The following is a 22,614-nucleotide window of genomic DNA, read 5'->3' as shown; positions in this document are numbered from 1 at the left end:
TTTTTAATTCTACATCCTGTCAGGGAAGTATACTATCTGAAAACAGAGGCAGATTGGCTCAACAGCCAGCACATTTCCCATGGACACAAAGTTACTAAGCTGCAGAGCTGGGATCCAACACTGGATCCTGGGCTTCTACAGCCCATTCATAGCTTCCTTTGAGATTAAGCTCATGTATAATAAGGATGATGTACCCTGTTCACATCTAGCTCTATCTTGTCCTTGCTGCAAGCACTACTGGCATTCGGCAGGCTCAGGCAGACTCTGATGGCAGGCCGTGTGTCAAAGTCACAATTCCACTCACTGCTGCTCTGAAACCAGGAAAGCTGGCCTCCATGGTATCAAAGAAAGAAAGTTAACATTTGATGAGGATTTGGGGGAGCCCTTCCTGCCTTTCAGGAAATAGAGTCTACCTAGGACAAAAGCTGACTCTATCTGTCCCCGGGCAACTGCCTCAAGGAATCCAGTTCACTGCTTGGAACTAATGGCACTTTCTTTCCCCCTAGGCTATGCGAAGGTGTGGGCTCTGTGAATGTCTGTAAGTATCTGCTGGAAAATGCCTTCTAGAAAAATGACTTTGGAAATGGGCAAAGCTAATCACAGGGCTACCCCACTGAACCTCCAATGTTCCCCAACTTCCTCTTCTCCAGGATCTTCTTTAAGGACTTTGGGGATGGGAAAGGGTATCCAAAAGTTGAGTGCCCCTTACTGGTGGTCACCAGGAATTGCAACCCAGGAAGAGGGGTCTAGGGGTTGAAAAAACAGAACCTGTCATGTTAACCCCTTGAGGAGGAGGCAGGCCCTGTATGTGAAGCCCTCAGGGACTTCTGGCGGGTGGGTGACACCCCAGCAAGCCCCTCATCCTTCCCTGTTCCTCTTCCCACAGGTGTCAGCAGCTCCCGTGGAGGAGTCACATGTGGGGGCCTCACCTATGGCACAACCCCAGGGCGCCAGATTGCCTCTGGACCCTCTGTCACTGGGGGCAGCATCTCAGTGATGGCCCCTGACTCCTGCTCTCCTTGCCAGCCCCGCGCCTCCAGCTTTACCTGTGGGAGCAGCCGCTCAGTGCGCTTTGCTTAGTGCCAGGGTCTCCAAATGAGCCACCTGTCTGCCCCAGAGTGGAGTGGTGTGTGAATGGAAAATGTGTGCTTGCTTCCAGAATCTTCCAGATGTGCCTGTTCAGGGCCACTCTCCTCTGCCTTCTCCTTTTAGGGAGTTGTCTCCCAGTTCTCCTCTGGCTTCACTTTAGAAGGTCATTCCCAACCCTTCCCTTACCCCCAACCTGCCTTCAGATACTTGTAAATGATTTGTATTATTCGCCAAGCTCTCCGGGACACTACCAGTCACCCAGGCTGACTGGACAATAAAGTATAGCCTTCCTGGGTCAAGGCATGATCCTAACCGCCCAGCCATGCCCCCCAAAATAAGAACCAGAGGAACCCTTCCCAAGCAGCTCCCGCTTCTGGCTCCAGGTACAAGGACAGCAAGCACCTGCCTATCATTGGTTGGGTTTACTAATCTCCTTAGCTGTGCCTTCCTTGCAGTAGCCTGCTCTAATCACACTGCTTGGGTTACCTCCCAGAAAATAGTCTGCTCTCTGGGGAGGACTACTACCCACAGCCCCTGGCTAGGGGGCTTTGAACAGGTCTTGCTGTTCAAGAAGCCTTTGCACATTTCAAAGACCCCCATACTGCTCCAGTCTTCCCCTGCCTGTGCAAGGGAACTGTCCAAGAGAGAGCTGGTGGGATGGGGACTATGGCCACTTTCTGTCTGTGGGTCCCTCACTTTCTGGGTTGACCCCATCTGTGTTTCAATAAACGCTGCTTCGACGCAAGGCTGTGCGATGTTTTGTATCAGTATCTCACCCCCCCCCCCCCGTTTGCACCAGCCAACCAATCTTAGGTGAGCTCCAAGGGGCTTATCCAGTCACCCCTGTGACTCCTCTTTTTCCAGTCCATTCCCACACCCTGATCCACACTCATCCTTCTCTCTCCTTGCCAGCCTGGAGCAGAGCTCTAGTTCCCTTTATAGCCATCCCCCACCAAAAAAATAAGCCATCTTGTCATCCTAGTTAGGGTTACTACTGCTGTGATGAAATCCTTGTCCAAAGCTACTAGGAGAGGAAGGGGTTATTTTGCCTTGTGCTTCCATACTGTGCTCATCATAGAAGGAACCCAGGACAGGAACTCTTAACAGGGCAAGAGCTGATGCACAGGCCTTGGAGGGGCGCTGCTTACCAGCTTGCTTCCCATGGCTTGCTCAGCCTGCTTTCATATAGAACCCAGGGCCACTATGGTCTGGGCCTGCCCCAACCTATCACTAATTAAGAAAATACCCTACAGGCTTGCCTACAGCCTGAACTTATGCAGGCATTTTCTCACTTGAGGCTCCCTCCTCTCCGGTGACTCTAGTTTGTGTCACATTGATGGAAAACTACCTAGCACAGCCAACCCCTTGTCATCTTGACATTCAAACATGTCACTGTTAAAGCCACAAACTTTCCTTCCTCCCCCGCCCCTGCCACCCCCATGGCCACCATCATACATTAATATAAACATCACAATATAAAACATTTTACAAATTTAAATCGTCCCACCGTCCTACAAATCCAAATAGCTTTAAAACTTCTCTTTTAAAAATCCAAAATCTTGGGCTGGAGAGATGGCTTAGCAGTTAAGAGCACTGACTTCTCTTTCAAAGGTCCTGAGTTCAAATCCCAGCAACCACATGGTGGCTTACAATCATCCATAATGAGACCTGATGCCTTCTTCTGGGGTGTCTGAAGACAGCTACAGTGTACTTACACATAATAAATACATAAATCTTTGGGCTAGAGTGAGTGGGCTGGAGAGAGAAGAAAAAGTGTCTGAAGACAGCTATAGTGTACTTACATAGAATAAACAAATAAATCTTTTATAGAAATCCAAAGTCTCCTTTAAATTCTATCAACGGTGGGCTTCTATAAAATAAAATTTTAAGTTAAATACTTTCTTATTTCAAGAGAGAAGAACCAGGGAGAGTCATAATCAATTCTATGCAAAACCAAACTTCAACTGTGTATGTAACTCAATGTTCAATGTCTGAGATACACTCATGAGCTGTGGGCTCCTCCAAAGGGCCTGGATCACTTCTCTGTCTCTACCATAGCACACACAGCTTGGATTCTAGCAAGCAACACCTAGCTCTATTCCACCTCTGGTGCTATTCTTGGTAGTCATCTTATGGTACTGGCAAATTCTGCTGTACACAGCTAAACACTGTGGTCTCTTGCTACAGCTGAGCTGCACTTCCACCAATAGCCTCTCCTGGGCTATCTTCAGAGACCCCAGCCCTGCCACACAGTGCCAAGCCTCAGGTTGTTCTCCATGATCCAATCATGCCTTCAAAACTAGCACCACCTGGGTGACTCTTAACCTTATCAAGTTAGGCTCCCAGAATGAGGTCCAAACCCTAAATAGAACTGGAATTGGTACCAGGATAGTGAGGCATTGTTGTGACAGACCTGACAGTGTTGTGGGGAGGATTGTGGCACTTTAAGCTAGAAAAGCCATTAAGTGTTGAGAGCTCAATGGGCTGTTCTGTAGGAGTTTCAAAGGTAAGAACGTTGAAAGTGGTACAGACAGTGGAGGTTGTGTCTAAATGACCAGTTTCCTCACCATTCGGAGCAAAGGGGCAGCTCTGAGTCAGGATGCCCTGGGGACTTGGGCACTTTTGGCTTCTGTTGAACAAATTGGCCCCAGAACCCTTGTGCACCCTACCCATTTCATCCAATCTTAGCTGTAGTGATGGACAACATCCCAGCTTCCCAGGTGCCAACTTCCACTGCCTGGGCTCCCTCTGCTTGCTGTGCTTGGCCTTTCCCTTCTAACAAAGCTCCTGCTCTGTTAACCATGCCTCCCCCACCCCCTGCTTGGCCTTGCTGCCCAGGTTTCCAGTTTTAGGGCCTTAAGCTAGGGAGGGAGGAAGGTTGTCTCTGGGTACCGACCCATTCTGCACAGCATAATCCCCAAGGCACAGCGGATGAGTTGAGAGCCTCCTAATTCACAGAACCACAAAGCTCAGAGAGATGGACTGTACCCCCCAGGGAAAGGATCTGAGACTCCTACACCTTTGATGAGTTAGGACCTCACCACTAGGAATTGCTAAGACACCAGTGATCCACTTCCTACCTGCCCTGCCCCATACCATGCCCAACTTCAATACTCCTTCCTGTGGGGTTAAATACATAGACTCCTCAAATGTCAACATGTCCTTGGCAATGTCCCCATCCTCTGTTCCCTGTGCCCACCCACACCTGGCTAGCCCAATGAAGCTCACTCACAGAGGATTTTTATTAAAACCACCTTAGGCTGCTTCCACCCCTACCCTGCAGGCCTCAGACTCGGAGACCTCCAACCAGCTCCCCAGAGCCCCTGATATACACTCTGCCCTGGCATATAACCCTCACTACACAGACACATAAACCTCTACATCAGAGACCAGACATTTGGAAGCCCCAGCACAGAGGTTCCCTCCTCCCTTCCTAGGGATATAGACACACCCATTCCTCCATCCAAGGATCCAGGAACAAACCCTCCTCACCACACACACACACACACACACACACACACACACACAGCCTAGGCTCTTATAACCATATCTCCCTCCACAACCATCATCCCCAAAGAATCTCAGAGGCAAAGGACAGGACCTCTTGTAAGTATCAGAACACAAAGTCCCAGACCTCAGGAAGGGCTGACTGTGGGTGTCTTGGGGAGTTTGCTGGGCCACCAAAGCCCAGGGCCTTGGAGAGCTGAATGTGTGTGATCTCACTTCAAGACCACAGGCTGGCAACAGAGGTGCAAGTAGACCCTCCCTGAAAGGAAAGAGGTCTTCAACATCCACCTGTTACCACAACCTCCTGTACCCACTGGCCATATTAAATGATCTCAGGAGAGGCACTGGAACCAGCTCCAGCCTGGATAAGGGCCAAGGTGGCACCATGGATGGGGGTCCAGCACCTTAAAGCCATACCCATGTCAGTCTGAACCCCAGTTCTGAGCACACTACATCCTCTGTTCCCTGTGAGTACCACTCCTAGCTAGCCGATGCAGCTCTCTCAGAGAGGCCCTTTATTAAAGCCAACAGCAGTTTCAGACTATCTTCCAGGCTGGGGACAGGGATATGAGGTGGACAAAGGGGTATGGGGGGGGGGGTCTCTCCAAGCCCACAGCTTGATTGTACGTGCTCAGTTGTGGGTGCCCCTGCGGGTAGTAGATGTGGTCTTGATGGAATAGGCCCTGAGGGCTCCGGGTCCCCCACTGAAGCTCAGAGCGTTGCTTCCCATGGTTCCTCCGAAGATAAGCTTGCCGCCATTGCCCCCAGTGGAATTCACAACAGCTGGAAGAGGAGAGGATCTGTTAGTTCACAGGCCCCTACCCAGGGAACCCACCCTTTCCCCTACCCACCTCCCCACCACAGCTGCCCCTCTCCTCAATCTGCCTTTCCTCGCTAACAGCCACGCCCCCCCAGCAGCCCAAATGAAACTTCCGATAGTGACAGGAGCCCCTCCCTCCACAGGAGCTCAAAGCCTTCTCTCACCTGCCTTCCCACTACCCCACCCCTGCTCTGAGCCACTGAGCTAGGCGGATATGAGTTCCATGGAATCTGCCAGAGCTGTATATGAAGTTAGGGGAGGGGGCTCCCAGCCATACAAGCCAGACCTTTGGGCAAATCTACCCTGCCAGAGACCCAGCTAGGTCTACACAGTTCAAGGTGTGGCCAAGAACTTACAGATGTTCACAGGTCCCATTCCGTCTCCAGACAACCTGTGGGGCAGAGGACAGATCCGTGAAAGCAGCTCTTACCTCATTGCTGAGCTAGCACCACTGGCCACCTGCTTCCAGCCCCTAAGCAGAATGTCCATCCTTCCTTGTTCCCAGCTTGCCCTTAGCCTTGTTTGAAAATACCTGAGAGACCCCTCTCCCAGCCAACTACATGCAATGTACCAAAGTCCCTCCATGTCTCACCTCTAAATTGTTCCTACCTCCAGAACCAAGGTGGCAGGTCTATGTGTGAAGACTGATGCATTGCACTCAATTTCCCTACCAGCCCTGAGCACCTAGGGCTTGGGAAATAGTTGTCATGCTTATTGTTTGCGAGCCGTTCTGCCCTTCCCCACCAGAAGCTTTCAGAATGGGCTGTTGCCTGCAGACTCCTAGTCCAGCCCCTAGCATGAGGCCTGGAATTAACAATTACTTAATAGGTGCTGAAATAATTAATGAATTGTTGACTGACTAACTTCAGCCCCAGCCAGGACTTTGAGGGTGGGGGCAGGCGGGGTGGCTTTCAGAAGCCCGTGGGCCTGAAACAGGTATTGCAGTGGAAATTAAAAATCTGTCTGAAACAGCTGGGTGTGTTTGTTTGGTGACTCAGAGTCCCATTGTCAACAAGCTCTTGGCCTTGGGGTTCAATTTGCTTGGTTTGGGTAAGAGACACCTTATATTGATGGGGAGGGGACTGACGCCTGGGCAGCCTTAAACTGAGGAGGGAAGAAGAGACGGGTTTTTTGGACACTTCCAGGATGCTGGATCAAATGGTAAAAATTGCTAGAAGGTGGAGCAGTCAAGGTCAGGATCCCGTCAAGCAGCAATTCCATGTCAGAATGCCCACTGTACTGTCTAAAGGGCTCAGGGGGAAGAGACCTAAGGTCCAAGGAAGAGTGACTGATTTGGTTTTTCCTTTCTAATTCTATGTATATGTTGATTTTGTGACTCTATTTGCAACATTGTATCTCAAAGAATACAAACTCATAACAATTAAGAAAGCTTCAGAGCCGCACAGTCCCCAATGTGCCCAGGAATCACTGAGGGGTTGAGGGATTTAAAACAGGAAAAATCAAGAAGAGGGCGGCGTATGAGTAGAAAGAAGGTTCAGAGAGAGGTGTCTCAGATGCAGCCGCCTAAGTAGCAGTCAGCTGGCCTTCCGGGGGCCTCTGATGTTTAGTTCCTCTTCCCACAAAGAAGCCAGGGAGTTAAATAAAAGTACTTATAAATAATGTAATAAATTATACTGAATAGGGCACACCCTATTCAGCACACAGACCTTCCTCTACTTCTGACCTGCACCCTCAACCATGTTTCCCCCTCCTCCTACCACCTAGGCTTTCTGCCCCAACACACCCCTGCCTTCCTAGCCATTCCATTCATCCTCACCTACACACATACAGCTCAAGAATAATGCTCAGATAATGCTCAGGAAAGAAAAAGTTCTCCTGTTAAACTTAGTATTAAAAACAACAACAACAACAACAACAACAAATGCAAGTTCCAGGGGCTAAGTAGATGGCTCCATGGGTAAGAGAGCATAGCTGCCAAGTCTGACGGCCTGAGTTCAATCACATGATGGAGGGAGAGAATCTACTCCCAAAAGCTGTTTTCTGACCTTCACACCCAGACACACTGTGGCATGTACACACACAGGTACACACACACACACAGGTACACACACACACACGTTTTTTTTTAATTAGGATTTCTTTAAGTGCAAGCAAATAAATATTAATATATTAATAATTAATAAATAATAATAATAAATGTTAAAGTGCATGTTCCTGGTCTATAAACACTCTCCCTTTGCAGATGTTTTTATCTCCACGATGTATGCACCTCCTCCCTGAGGGTAGAAACATGGCTTACATCTCATCTGACTCTATGCTGGGTTCTAACAAGTGGAAACTAACAAGTCTACTCCCATGCCTATGCCTCTCCAAATTCTAACCATCCCCAGGGCACCGCCTCATACATACGTCAGCAGAAGCAATCAGCCGCCGCCGCCGGAGTAAGAACAAAACCAGCCTCAGACTGAAGTGCTCTGTCCTGCTGGAAGCCAGCCCAGCCCCTGCCAGCCCCTGCTATCACTGCAGGTGACTGTGCAAACAGCTCTGGGGACAGAGGAAATCTTCCCAGCACACCGAGTGCCACATGGTTAGCCCAGTTAGCCATGAAAAGCAGCCTAGCCCCGTGGGGGCCCTGTGGACATCCATGGTCAGGAATCAGCAGGCTTCAACTGCATATTACACTATCCTTCTGAGGTTCATTGAACCACAGCTTGTCCTTCTGTAGACCCCGGAGGCAATGCTCCTGACCTGCCTTCCTGAATACAGGCTGAGAACCAAGTAAGAGAGCCCCACTCAGGGCTGAGGAGACAGCTCAGATAGTAAGAGCGCTTGCTGAACAAACATGAGGACCTGAAGTGGACTCCTCAAAAATAAAAAAAGCCAGGTGTGTGTGTGTGTGTGTGTGTGTGTGTGTGTGTGCTCGCGTGCGCGCGCACACACACATTCCTGTAACCACAATGCTATGAGGGAGCAGCTGGAAGATAGGAGGATCAAGTGCCGTTCCCCCAGACTTGAGCAGGCTAAATAGACCTTAAATGCTTTCGGAGGTTGGACCTTAAGGACCCAGGTGGAGTGAATTTCCTACAGGAGTAGACTGCCTGCTGAGCTTGCTTTGCGACTCAATACAGCTGAAAGGATGGATGGGTCTGTGGGCTCTCCCTATATAAACACAGTGCTGACTATTAAACTTCGAACCTTGATCAGAAATTTGTCTTGGCTTCATCCTTCTCTCATACCCCATCCTTTTCATTTCCAGCCCCCCTTTCAGGTAAACCCAGTTCATCCATAGCTGATGGTTCAGTAAGAGACCTTCTCTCAAAATCAGGCAGACATGGAACAGGACACTGGCACCCTCCCCTGGCCTCCAAGCATCGGCTTGGATGTGGGAACCTGTGCACACCGGTGTACATACACCAGACGCTTGCACCAAACACACATTTACACATACCAAGAAGTAAACTATTTTTTTTTTTAAGACCTGCTAATGGCCCCATGTGGGACTTAACACATAGCCTTTCCTTCTAGAACAGTGGTTCTTAAACCTGTGGCTCTTGAAGTGTTGGGAGTCAAAGGACCCATTCCCAGGGGTCAAATATGAGATATCCTGCACGTCAGATATTCACATTGTGGTTCATAACAGTAGCAAAATTACAGCTATGAAGTAGCAGTGAAAATAATTTTATGGTTGGAGGTCACCACAGCATGAGGAATTAAAGGGTCACAGCTTCAGGAAGGTTGAGGACCACTGTTCTAGGAGAACATTTTCTACAGGGCTAAGAAGCAACCGTAGGTTTTGTGCACCCTCTCACCCTATGCCCTGCAGAGGAGGGGCACCTAGGAGATGCCTGTAGATCTATCAATAACAAGGACAGACCTCCCCGACCCCCAGGACTTAACACATAGCTTGTCTGACTGACTAGCTTGTCTCTCTCACCGGCTCTCCTCGCCCTCCAGCAGCTTGCGGTAGGTGGCGATCTCAATGTCCAGTGCCAGCTTGGTGTTCAAGAGCTCCTGGTACTCTCGAAGATGCTGGGCCATATCCTGCTTGGCCTTCTGCAGGGCAGCCTCCAGCTCCCCCTGCTTAGCATGAGCATCCTTGATTGCCAGCTCCCCTTGTTCCTCAGCCTCCGCGATGCTGGACTCTAACTTGGCACGCTGTGGGCAGTAGTGAAGCCATGAGTGAGAAGCCAGCTGACTGCTTGCTACCTTCCCACCAACCCATTCTGCAGCAAGCACCTGCCCATCTCGCTGAGGATGGCTTTACTGTCCCTGCCCACTCCCCTGAAGACCAGGGGATGCTGAAGGTTAGACACAAGGATGTGAGGTCCAGTGCTCAGGGTCTGTTGCTGGCTTTGCTACTTTCTAGTGGTGTAGCCTTGGGCGAATTAACCCCTTCAAGCCCTCGGGTGACTTAACCCCTTCTCCTCCTTCTAAAATAATAATGGTCACAGCATCATCTACTTCATAGGGTTACTGTGAGGGTATGATAAGCTAAGACACACAAAGTCAGGCTAGAGAGACTGCTCAGTGTTTAAGAGTACTGTTGCTCTTGCAGAGGACCCAGGTTCAATTCCCAGTACCCACATGGACATTCACAACTGTCCCAAAGGTCAGTCCTAGGATGCATGTGATATGTACATGTATATATATATATATATATATATATATATATATATATACATGTACATGTAAGCAGGATCCTCATACAAATGAAATAAAGCAAATAAATATAAGCCTCAAATTTTTAATTATAATTTTAAGAGTCTTTTAAAAAGGAGAGATGTGCAACGTCTTAACCTGATAGATACCTAGAACACACCACATTGTCAATCAATATTGCTATAGATTACAAACCCTAGCACCTGTCCCTCCCACCCCCACTACCCCCACCAGAGCTCCCAGGCCATGGGATCCTGATTGGGTCACAGATGCCAGCAGATAACAAGAACTGGATGCCATCTTTAAAATGGAAACCAGCAATTTAAAAGAAAATGGACAGGAATATGGGAGAAGTTGGAAGGAGGAAGTGATGTAACTACATTTTAATTAAAAGGTATTTTTTTAAATAAGATAAAACAGGACCCCTTAAATAAGAGGGGTCCTGTCTAGGACCCCTCTCCACCCTAATGTCTTCTCTCAGCTGTAGTCTGTCTCTCTACTTCATGGGCACCGCTCAGCGGATTCCTCTCGCACTAATGTCCCCTGGGCCAGGGCCAGCCCACTGCTTCCAGAGACCCTTCTCAGCCCCTTGAGGCCCGCAGTTGTGATAGCTGTCTGAGTAAGATCACACGAAAGTGGATGGATGTGGGGAAGGTGACAAGGTTTGAGAAAGCGCCCTTGTTCCCCTGAGCCTCCTATCCTGGTCAAAAGTCCTGACTGTTTCAGTACAGGGCTACTCTCTGTGCTGCATCCAAGCAGGCACCCTTGTGTATAAACCAGCCTACAGGGCTCAGGGACTTCTGGGTAAATCATCCCCATATTCCCACTGCAGCTGCTGCAGGTATCACCTGCTCACCCCCATCACAGATACCTACTCTGGCTGAACTGTCCTAAGCATCTCCACCAGGACTTAGGGGAACCTTCCCTCATCAACATCCCCCAATTCTGACTTCCAACCAACTTGCTGTGCTCTCAGCCTCTGCTCCGAGACTTTTGTCCCTATGGTGTGACGGGTTCCAGAAGACAGGACCAGTGAGCCAGACAGATGGCTTCTGCTCTCAAGGAGTATGCAATTCCAGCCAAGTGAAAACTGCCAGAACCTTAATAATAGCCTCATACCCTCCAGTGCTTCAAAGAACTTCAGATGACCTGTTGGTGTGATGCTGGGTGTTTAAAGAAGCCAACCTCCACAAGGGGACTCCGGTCCTAAACCCCTGGGATGAGGAAGCAACGGCCATAGCCAGAGCTGAGAGAATTACATTCCAGCTAGATGGAAAGGGCTTGGAGCATCAATGTTCAGTAAAAGCAAGCTTCAGGAAGCAGGCTAGCATGGCCTGATCAAAAGGAGGAGGTGTGTCATCCAGAATGAAGACAGGGGAAGGACTTGTATGGACTTCTGATAGGTGTGCTGTAAGCCCCAGAACTAGGAGCAGAGAGCTCAGCGTCATAGTGGTTCATCTTTGGCAGGCTGCCCGAGGCCAGTGTACAGGCTCCATGCCCAACCATGAATGACTCTTACCAGGTTCAACCCTAAGCCAGGGTCTGGCCAACCTCACTCCACCTGTAGGTCTCACTAAGGACCTGAGATGTGAGCTGCACCCACCTGGGCCCAGACCTCCCAGACTCACTCTGACCCTGACCTGACCTGACCTGACCTGACCTGACTAGCTGCCTCCCACTCTCAGCAGGACAGGAGAGCGGGTTCCCACCTGGTTCTTCAAGGTGTCGATCTCTGCCTGCAGCCTCTGGATGGAGCGGTTCATCTCTGCAATCTCATTCCGGGTGTTGCGGAGGTCATCCCCGTGCTTCCCAGCCTGGGCCTGGAGTGTCTCAAACTGAAAGCCCAGAAACACAGTTACGGCAGGGTGAACCATCACGGCCAGCCACTGGGCCCTCTCCCCACCCACAGAAAGCCCCTCCCAGCCCACGTTCCCAAGAAAAGTTGTTGCCTCTCAGCCACCACCACTGCCCAACCCCGCCCACGTCCACACCCCTCACACTCCAGGACACTACCACCCCTCCTAGTCAGAATCTGAGAGCAAGAGTCCAAGACTGAGTTTTTACCCGTGCATACTACGGGGATCCATGCCCTATACTCCCTTCAAATCTGACTTCTAACTTCCTCCAAAGTCTCTCCCGTTTCTTTAGCAGATTGCTCTCAGCTGTTCTGACTCTGTAGCAACAATCAAGTCTCCAGGGCCTGGAACACTGGACTTCAGGATCTTCCACCTTGCTCTTCCACAGACTAGTTGTGTAGAGCTGGAAGCTCGCTCAAGCCTCTCTGTGCCTACTTCCTTGTGTTTGGAACAACCATTATAGTGTTACACACATAAAAGGGCTGTTCTGTGGGCTAAGTGTGTGGAGGTGACAGGCCATTTAACACTCCTCCTATCCCTGCCCAACTGTCACTATGAAACCGAATGCCATCAATCAGTGTGTGCCTCATTCCTCTTCCTGTGCCCCATCAGCCTGGGTTCTCACCTAAGGCAGGGGCTAGCCTTGTCACCTTTCTTTCTGAACTCCAGAGTATACCATGGCCTTAGCCACTGGTGTCTGACAGGTCCTGAAGGCTGGAGACAAGGAAAGGAGCACCCAGAGCCTAGCAGAAAGAGGAGAGATAGATACCCCAGGGAGCCACACACCTTGGTCTGGTACCAAGCTTCAGCCTCTGCCCGGCTGTGATTGGCCATCTCCTCATACTGGGCTTTGACGTCAGCAATGATACCATCCAAGTCCAGGGAGCGGCTGTTGTCCATGGACAGCACCACAGATGTGTCTGAGATCTGCGACTGCAGCTCTGCTAACTCCTGCAGGGACCAGACAGGACACTGGGATGCATGCCTGGGACATGATCTATCCTGTTCCCAGACCACACTAGAACCTACCCAACCTGGAATGGGCAGAATGGCCAGGCAGTAAGGGGCACGGACCCAGCACATACCACATAGTTCTGCCTACCCTGGCTACTAGCATCTCAGTATCAGAGTCTGATAGGATTAAAAGAGATAATGAGACAATGTGGTCCCCTTACAAGTCTAATGTAACAGGAGCCAGTAGAGATACTGAAACCATTCTTATTCCACCATGTGACATTCTGCAGCCTTGGAAACCACAGTACAGCTGTGTTTACAGGCAGGCAAGCATGTCTGCAGTATGCCGTCATCTGAAAGAACACGGGACTGATTTTCTTAGAGTACATATTTTAGCCAGTCATGGTGGCTCATCTCTAAACCTAGCCCCGAGGAAGCTAAGGCTAAAGGATCCTAAGTTGGAGGCCGGTGTAAACTGTATAATGAGCTCAAGGTCAGTCTGGGTGAAACAATCAGATTCTATCTCAAAACCTGTGTGGACACATGTCTGATTTTTTGTTTTTTGTTTTTTGAGACAGGGTTTCTCCGTGTAGCCCTGGCTGTCCTGGAACTCACTTTGTAGACCAGGCTGGCCTCGAACTCAGAAATCCGCCTGCCTCTGCCTCCCAAGTGCTGGAATTAAAGGTGTGTGCCACCACGCCCGGCTAATGGACGCATGTCTGAGTGTGTGCGCGCGTACAGGCGCACAGCGGTCCAAAAAAGATAAATTAATCTGTTTTCAATTTTATGACTTGCTTTTCCATATTATTTGCAATGGGTATGAACTACTGCCACCAATGAGAAGAGACTGTGTCACATAGAGTATAGTTTTATATGTGTGTGTGTGTACATATATACATCATATACATATACATCATATACAGCCAGCTACATATACATAACACAAGCCAAAGATGGGAAGACTGACCCTGAGCTTGATTTTATGAACAGCCTAAAGACCCTCACTCCTGACAGTAACATGCATATAGGCACCAGCTCTAGACCTAATGGAGGCTGGATGATCCCGTAAAGGCTACATCTGAGAGACCAAAGAAGCATTTGGTACCCTGTCCCAGTCAAACCTCTGTCAGATGATGCCATCATACCTCCTTCCCAAGGCTAGATGCCAGATGGTATCCACTGTCACCCCCTTCCTCGGGCTAGGAGACACGCCACCCACCCTGGAACTCACTGTCTCGTGAAGGGTCTTGAGGAAGTTGATCTCATCCTGCAGACTGTCCGCCTTGGCCTCCAACTCCACCTTGTTCGTGTAGGCGGCATCCACATCCTGGGGTGGAGAGACAGGACAGAGTGACACCAAATCCTCAAGACAGAAAACGGTTCGCAGAGACGACGGCAAGTTAGCCAATCCTGCCCAAGTTTCCAGGACAAAATGCCCCTGCTTCCCCAGGCTTTCCAGGTTGCTTCCTGGATGGGTGACATTCCCAGGCACCCCTGGAACCAACAACACCTGCACCCCCCCCAAAAACTGAGCCCCAAACCAAACATGTACCCAACTCCCAAGGGCTTCGTGAGGTAGACAGGATCCTGACTGTGTGACCGAGAACAAGTCACGGCCGCACTGAAAGCCTCGACTTCTCAGTCCATGTGAGCTCAGCATCCATCATTCAGACCCGCTTTGCCCTCCTAAGATGAGCAACTCAAGTTGGCCTGGTTTGCTGGATCACAGGGTGACTCCAAGGCAGGTGAGCCACAGGTAAAGCCCAGGTGGGAGCTAGGGTCTCGGAGAGTGCATTTGCATCCCTGTGACCAAAATGCCTGTGACCAAAATGCCTGACAGAAGCAAGTAAAGGTGAAAAGACCCCAGATCTCAGAAGTGCCAGCAAAGAGCACAGCAGCTCATGTCATGGCTGACCAGAAGAGGGAGGGAATTCTTTATTCTCTCTCTGTGTCTCTCTGTCTCTCCATCTCTCTCTGTCTCTCTCTCTCCCCATGTCTGTCTCTGTCTGTCTTTGTCTCTATATGTGTCTCTCTTTCTGTCTCTCTTTCTCTCTCCCTCTCTCTTTCTGTGTCTGTTTCCATCTCCCTCTCTCTCTGTCTGTCTCTGTCTCTACCCACCCCATGTGTGTCTGTCTGTCTGTCTGTCTGTCTGTCTGTCTCTCTCTCTCTCTCTCTCTCTTTCCTTTCTGCCCAGGGCCCTAGCCCATCCATCAGATGGTGTTGTCCACATGCAAGGCAGATGGTCCTTGCTCAGTCAGCCCTCTCTGGAGACACCCAAAGGTACACCTCACCAATCTTACAAGTGATTGATAATGATATAACTGAAAAGCAGGTCTTCCTGTGTAGTCCATGCTGGCCTCGAGCCCGCAGCAGCCTTCTGCCTGTGCCTACCAAGCACTGGAATTAAAGGTATGTACTAGCACATCCAACTCCTGGGTGACTCTAAATGCAGTCAGGCTGGCGATGAAGACTAGCCTTCGTACTCTCTGACCTACCTACGCTTTCTTGGGAGACTCGTGAGTCTTCAAGGTCCCGCTCTGCCTGCAGCAGGACTTGGAACACAGAGCTGCTTGATGGGAGAGTTTGGGCTCAGAATTCTAACTGGAAGGTAGCACAAATCCCCCAAAGGTGCTTCTGCAGCTTTCCAAAAGTCACCTGCATGCCGCCAGGGTCAGAGAGCTCATCTTGCTTCAAGATAGTTTATTGTTCACTCTGGAAACATCTGAGGCCACCCAGGAGCCATGGGGTCTGGAGCAACCCCTAGCAGAGAGTTGCTTTTGTGAACCTAAGACCTCCCTATCAAACTTCCATCTTCTGGTCTTAGTTCTAATGCTAAAGGCCTGGAAACAGCTCTATTCAGTCACCAGAGATATGCATGCACACACACATATACAACACACACTCACACATACACACACATATATATACACACACACGTACACACAAAGACACACACATACACATGTACACAGAGACACATACATACAACACACACACTCACACATATAGACTCACATACGCACAAACATGCACACACATATAGACACATACAGACATGCACAGACACACACATACAGATACACACATATACACACACACACACAGAGACACACACAAACACACATGAACACACAGCATGCGAACAGGGGCTGTGCTGCTCTGGTGTGGCTTTGAGGCTTTTCCAAGCTTCTCATTCCCTGTTTAGTCCAAAGCAGGCCTTGATCACAGACCTAGCCCTGTGGTAAAGCCAGGGTCCCATCCTGTGTATGAGGTGGCCCTCTAGTACCTCTGCCCCTCACCTTCTTCAGCAACACAAACTCATTCTCAGCAGCCGTGCGTTGGTTGATCTCCTCTTCATACCTGCAGGGGGGTGGGAGGGGTGACATACAGCTTAGCCTCCAAGCACTCACACACAACACTCACCTCAGTGACACCCCTCAGAGAGCAGGGGTCAGGGCTACAAAGCATTTCTCTCATCTCCATGCAGAGTTCCAAGGTTCTGAGTCTTGGCATGGAGGGAAGGGGGTTAGGAAATGTATATGAATTAAACACCAAAGGCTGCAGCTACTGATGGGGAGAGCAATCATAGCCATGCTTAGGGGCTGTAAATGGAGCCTGCACTTCCTGTGGGATAACTCACACACACACACACACACACACATACACACACACCCTCCCAACAGCCCCACAATGTAGTACTGTAATTGTCAGAGCTGAAAACACAGAGGCAGGTCACCAGCCCAGGTCACTATACTACAAAGGGACAATCCCTAGCTTAACTCCCCACAGCTAACACAAGCCTGACCTCTAGGTAGGCCCACCCCTGAGTTTCGAAGAGGAAGCTCAAAGGGGAGAAGCTTGTTGAGTCAGGACAAAGCTCATGAAGTCCTGAAAAGCCAGGCTACACTGGATGGTTATAGCCTACATCTTTTCCCCAAATCCCTCCTCCTCTGAAGGAGCTGGCACCTGGCTTTGGGAGGATCTCTGCAAGCAGGGCAAAAGGGAAGAGTATGCATTTGCCTGTTCCAGTGTGTATGTGGGGAAGAATCAAAAGAAAATTTAAGAACAGGTGGGAAGGTGGGGATGAAGGACTGAGAGCTCAGGAGCTCGCAGGAATTGCCTGCTGAGACTGGCCGGAGGTAGCCTGGATGAACAGCTCTGGTAGAAAGCAGGGTGCCAGCCAGGAGCCAGGCTGGGGACATTCACACATCCAGAGTGGTATATCAGTCTCACAGAAGCTACTCTGCAAGGCTCTCTGAAGCTCCACCTTGGGGCTGGGTTGCTGGGCTCCAAATAGGCTTGAGCGCTCAGGGCAGCCATTCCCCTTCCCTGTGCCTGCTGCCTGTTCCTCATTCATCCTCTACCTGGAGCTCACAGAAGCGGCTGCTCTGAGGTGAGGGGAGCTGGGTGTGGGCTGACTGCCTGACAATAGGGACTGGCTGGCTACCCAGAATCCTCTTGCCCTGCACCTGTCTGGTTCCACCTTCTATGAGATTGTCTGTTGACTTTTGCCCAAGGGAAGCAGCTGGTGGGAGACACTCCCCAGAGGTCCTGTTTGTTCTCCTCCGGTCAGAGCTGGTATGCCTGGTCCCTCTTAGTCACACAACCACACACAGAGCACACTAGCTGTCCCCAGTGCTCAGGGGCAGGGGGAGGGGGAGAACAGGGGAGCCCCCCCCCCTCAAGTCTTAGGCCTTGCTTTCTGTTCAGTGAGAAGAAAGAGTTTCGGGGACATTCAAAGGTACTCACAAATCCCAGGCTTCCTGTCTCTGGTGGCCCCTTCCCTAGTCTGCCCTGACCCCTGCTGTGTCATGCAAAACCATCAACCCCATCCTGTTTCTTTCCTTCTCCTATCAGCTCTTTGGCCCCTCCTGGGAATTAAGAACCCAACTTCAGGAACAAGTTTCCTGTGACCTGCAATGTGATTTTGACTAAGTCCCATAGACTGTCTGGTTTCCAATTCTTCATCTGCATGAGGTGGGAAAGGCTGTTCTAGAATAATCTGTGAGGGCTATAAGTTCTGAAGCATTCCAGTCATAGGACACCTTCTACTCATGGTGCCTAGGGACTTAGGCACCAAAAAAGGAACTAGCACTGTCAAGGTAGACAGGGTAATTTCTGACTAAGCTGAGGGAAAAAATGACCAGAATGTCCCAGCAACAACCCCTGGGGGCAAGAAGGAGAGGTGGGGCAGGGACTGTGTGAACAAAGGCCATAGCTCCAGCCATTCCAGTGCTGAGTAGCTGTGCACTCTGACCCCTGAACCAGGGACACTTGTGGAGTGTCTGTGTGTGAGAGGCATACTGTCCCCAGGGCTGGGGTCCTCCAAAAGGCACCAGGGACATTACTTATTCTTGAAATCTTCCACCACATCCTGCATGTTCCGTAGCTCCACCTCCAGGCGGCCCCCATCCAGCTGCAGTGTCTCGAGCTGCTGCCTCAGCCCAGCAATCTGAGCCTCAAAGATGCGGGGAAGCTGGCTGCTCTTGGCTGACTTCTGTTCCTGCAGCAACGCCCACTTGGTCTCCAGCATCTTGTTCTGCTGTTCCAGGAAGCGTACCTGGAGGGGTGTGGAAGAGGAGGAACCTGAGGGGCCAGACTCTACTACCACAGAGGTTGAAAAGTCTGGAACCACTGTGCAACAGAGCCCATGTGCCCACCAGTTGTGCTCACCCCTCATCCCTAGGACCCTATTTCAAGTGTAAGCCGTGGAGTAGGTGAGCTTGGTTTAGTGGAGTACACTGTTCCTAGCCAATTCTGCTTCAATGGTATTTTCTACCTCTGCCCTTTAAATAGCCCCTTTCTTCTCTGAAGCTGGGGGTGAGAGGGTATTAGGGGACTGACTGGACTGGCCCCTCCTTCCACGCTGGAATTTTTCTTCCTTCCTCAATATCTTCTCTCCTTCCTCTTATCTCAGCCTGAAGGTGGGAGGCAAGAAAAGCCCTTGAAACCAGCAGCCTGAGGAATCAGGCGCTGGGTTAGGATGGCACAGCTCAGCATAGAGCAGGAAGTAGGACTAGAGCAGTCTGGGAAGTTTCTTTTAAGGATTTCTGGGACAGAACGGTATAGGCAGGAGGACTGGAAGGGAGACGCTGAAGCAAGGGATTGGTCCTAGCCAGAGGGACAGGCAGGACTGCAGTTCTCAGCTTCCTAGATGCCCATGAATGACTGGGATGGACAGCCAGGGAGCATACCTTCCAAAGGGTCCCTCACCCAAATCCTGATCTCCCACAGAGCCATCTGCAACCTTACCTCCTGCCAACAAAGGAAGGTAGAGGAACGGGCAGGTAAGTGGAGCAGAAGCCTCCCTCCACCAGGCCTTTATTCTCAGCATCTACCTCAGATACGTAATTCTCCCATCGAGAAAGGAGGAGTCATCCCACCCCATTCCTGACTCCTCACAACCTCCTCCCAGGGAAAGGGACCCAGACACTAAAGAACTAACTGCTGGCCTTGGCCTCCAGAGCTCCTAGCCTCACACCTGTAACAAAGTGGCTCCAAATCCCCCGAGACCAGTCAACTAAGGAAGCTGGAGAGAACTTGGGGGCAATCCTTGAGTCCTTAAGGACAGGGCGGGGCCCAAGGCCATTTGTTGGAGGAGCGGAGTTTGGAGACTAAAGGAGGGTGTAAGGAGAAGTATTATACAGAGCCCACCAAAGACACAAGAGGAAAGAGACCTACACCAGCCTCCCAGGGCAAGGCGTGGCCGGAAAGAACTGCTGGAGTACGACTGAGGCTGTCTCACCTTGTCGATGAAGGAGGCGAATTTGTTGTTGAGGGTCTTGATCTGCTCGCGCTCCTCCTGGCGCACCTGCTGGATGGTGGGATCGATGTCCACACTCAGCGGCGCCAGCAAGCTCTGATTGATGGTGATCTCGCGGATGCCAGCGCCCACCGGGCCCCCATAAGCGGAGCGCACGGCCACACGAGGCCTTGATGAGCCCAGGCCATAGAGGCTGCTGCTGCCGAAGCCGGCACGGCCCGAGCTCAGGCGCACCTGAGCCCCACGGCCCGGGTAAGCAGTGGAGCGAGAGCTGAAGTGGATGGACATAGCGGCTGGGCACAGCTGGCTGGATGAGGTGAGGAGCAGCGCGAACTCCCTGACCTCAGGCAGTCTGCGACCTTTTATTCCTCCATGCGGGGCGGAGGCTGAGCGCACACAGGTGGGGACAGGGCGGGGCTGGCCGCTGGCCACCTTTCTCTGCAGCCAGGGCCTTCCTGTCTGCCTGCCTTCTGCCCTCGCACCGCCCCCAGCCACCGCCCAAGGCTCTTCGTCCACTCGGGAAGTGTCTGCAGGAGGCCGAGACGCCGTTGTGAGACACCCACACCTCAGGCAAGTTGTCTAAGATACCCACAGTCCAGAAATCTCTGGACCGCAAAGAGACCACCTTACAATTGGCAGGAGAAGGCTTCCTAGAGCAGGTGTGAGGAGTGAATACCTAGATTCCTGAGGCCAGCAGGAAAGCCAAGTGCTACAAAAGGAAGTGCCTGACAAACTATAGCTCCTGTTGAGAAAGTTGAAACCCCTCACCCACTGGCTGGGGAAGCCCTAGGCTTCCTAGGACTCTCCTTCCTGGCCCAGCTGCTACTGGAGAGTTCAGCTCAGTTCTTGAGTAACCTGGTCCTGTGATGAGCCTTACTGGGAAGAGCTGTTTCGGTAACTGCACCCTCCCCACCATCCAAGTTCAGAGGGCTTGCCTCACCCCCTCCTCAAACTACTGTATGGGTTCCTGGGATGGCTGTGCGTACCCTTCTGTGCCCTCATACCCCTAACACACCAGTGTGAGTGTATATGAGTGCAGTCTGTGCATGGGGGGGTGGGGGGGGTCTGGATTCACAACTGAACACATTTGTATGCACATGTGTGTGTCCTGTCTCCTGTTCACATCCAGACGCTCCTCCCTGCTCTGCCTCATTTTTCCTGCTTACAAACCCACTAGGCTATGCCTGAGAAAGGAAACAACTAAAACTGGCCTCTGTGGTAACCGTGGTGGTGTGCTCAGTGCTCCTCGGAGTGCTCCCGGACTTCCAGTTTTCCCAGACTCACTTGGACAGCCTTTAGCCCACCTCTGGCTCCATGCAGTGAGACCACTGGTCCTTTCGGGGCATCCTAGGTGGGGAGGGTGGGAATGAAATGTTCTTCCTGCTTTGCCTTTTCAGGTAGACACCCCTAAGCTCTCAAGGAGACTCCCTACCCCTCAAGGTGCTTCCTCAGTCCTTTGTCCCCCTCTGCACCCCACTCTCCATCTTGCTACAGCCCCTGCCACCCATCCCCCACTCTGGAGGTTGTTTCTCACCCACACCAAGAGTTCCTTCTCTTTCTCAAGCAGGGCACAGCTAGTGCGCTGACCTGGACGGGTCCTGGCCCCCTCAGCCACAGCTCCTTCAGGAGGAGGGTCTAACAAGAGCTGGGAAGCACACAGACAAAAGTACCTGGGCACTCCAGTCCAGGCCTCGGCCCCCTATAATCACCACACACAGGCTTGAGAAATACTTCCTCATTCCTGAGCCTACCCCACATCTACCCTGGGCCTCTTACCCCTCCCTGGAACATTCTTTAAAACTCCAGTGCTAGCTAGATTCCTCCTGCCCCCACATTCCCAGACCAACCTGAGAGGCCACTCAGTGCCAGGTGGAGGCAACACACACACACACACACAAATGTCCTTTGAAGTGTTTCACAGAGGGCTGCCAGCCCCTGACACCACACCTTCCATCAAATTCCTGCCCCAAAGGAGTTCACAGCCTAGTGGTTCATCTGAACCCAGTCTCTCTCTTCTCTCTCTCTCTCTCTCTCTCTCTCTCTCTCTCTCTCTCTCTCTCTCTCTCTCTCTCTCTTCCCCATTCCTTCCCCTCCCCTCTCACCACATGCAGGCCTTACAGAGACTACCTCCTATATTCTGCCTTAGCCCCACAAACTCCTCCATTGTCTTCTGCCTTACTCAGTGAGAACATTCTGCTACACACACTCACACTCACATACACATATTCACACACACACACACATTCAAACACATTCACATACAGTACACGTTCACACACATTCACACACACACACAGGTTCACACACACACACTCACATACACACTCACACATATTCAAACACACACCACACATTCACACATACCACACACACTCACTCATACACACACACACACACTCACACTCACACTAAGCCATGCCAAGTGTAAACTTTGCTTGTCCTCTAACTCTCTTGGCTACTATGCTAAGCATCCTCTGGAACCCAACCACCAGCAGCAGTGAGCACAGATTCTTAGCACTACCTGTATCCACCAATCCTGACCTGGATGCCTAGATGGCCCCTGCAATCCTGGCCCAGTGGACACTGTGGCTCCATTCACAGAGCGGGAGAAACATAATAACTTGTATTCAAGACCAGCAATGTAAAAAAACACATTCTAATTCTTAGATGGGGGCGGGGGGGGAGTTTATTTTTTTTTCATGATCTTGAACTGTGACTGCTGATCAGACTAAAAGCCATTTAGCAGTCTGCGTGAGCCACTGGGGGAGGTAGCCAATGGCAGAGTGCGTGACCAGCATGTATGTGGACCAATGCTCAATCTCTAATAGCAGCACACAAAATCTTCAGCACAGGGCATACGCGCATAACACAAAGGAGCTGAGGGACACAGGCTGAGAAGGATGTGATGGACAGCAGGCTACTTTCCTGACTGTACACCACCATCCTGAAGAACATAACAGGCATGGAGAATGTGGGCTGTGGTTTACATGGTATCTTCTGAGCAT

At 50.9% G+C, this 22,614-nt stretch overlaps 2 protein-coding genes across 2 annotated transcripts in view; one reads left to right on the top strand and one right to left on the bottom strand.

The window, feature by feature from the left end:
- LOC110310153 (keratin, type II cytoskeletal 80) overlaps window positions 1-22,614 on the top strand; it is a 91,718-nt gene that overhangs the window by 5,917 nt on the left and 63,187 nt on the right. The window lies entirely within an intron of this gene.
- Krt7 (keratin 7) lies at window positions 5,082-20,954 on the bottom strand. The gene is made up of 10 exons (XM_021182855.2): window positions 20,894-20,954; window positions 19,592-20,136; window positions 18,195-18,406; window positions 16,146-16,206; window positions 14,078-14,173; window positions 12,679-12,843; window positions 11,746-11,871; window positions 9,312-9,532; window positions 5,773-5,807; window positions 5,082-5,379 (listed from the first exon to the last, which is right to left on the bottom strand). The coding sequence occupies exons 2-10, from the start codon at window positions 19,895-19,897 to the stop codon at window positions 5,228-5,230; spliced, it is 1,374 nt and encodes a 457-aa protein (XP_021038514.1). The 5' UTR covers window positions 19,898-20,136; window positions 20,894-20,954; the 3' UTR covers window positions 5,082-5,227.

Source organism: Mus caroli, chromosome 15 (assembly GCF_900094665.2).
Source record: "Mus caroli chromosome 15, CAROLI_EIJ_v1.1, whole genome shotgun sequence".
NCBI lineage: Eukaryota > Metazoa > Chordata > Mammalia > Rodentia > Muridae > Mus > Mus caroli.
The sequence above is the reverse complement of the archived record's forward strand: the minus strand, read 5'-3'. Positions and strand labels throughout refer to the sequence as shown.

Bases quoted from the DNA above. Each gene is read 5' to 3' on its own strand.
- Krt7 (XM_021182855.2), bottom strand. From the start codon at position 19,897: ATGTCCATCCACTTCAGCTCTCGCTCCACTGCTTACCCGGGCCGTGGG. The intron at 14,174-16,145 runs GTGAGGGGCAGA...TCTCCACCCCAG, and splicing joins AGTTTGTGTTGCTGAAGAAG to GATGTGGATGCCGCCTACAC. The intron at 12,844-14,077 runs GTGAGTTCCAGG...TGGTCCCTGCAG, and splicing joins TCAAGACCCTTCACGAGACA to GAGTTAGCAGAGCTGCAGTC.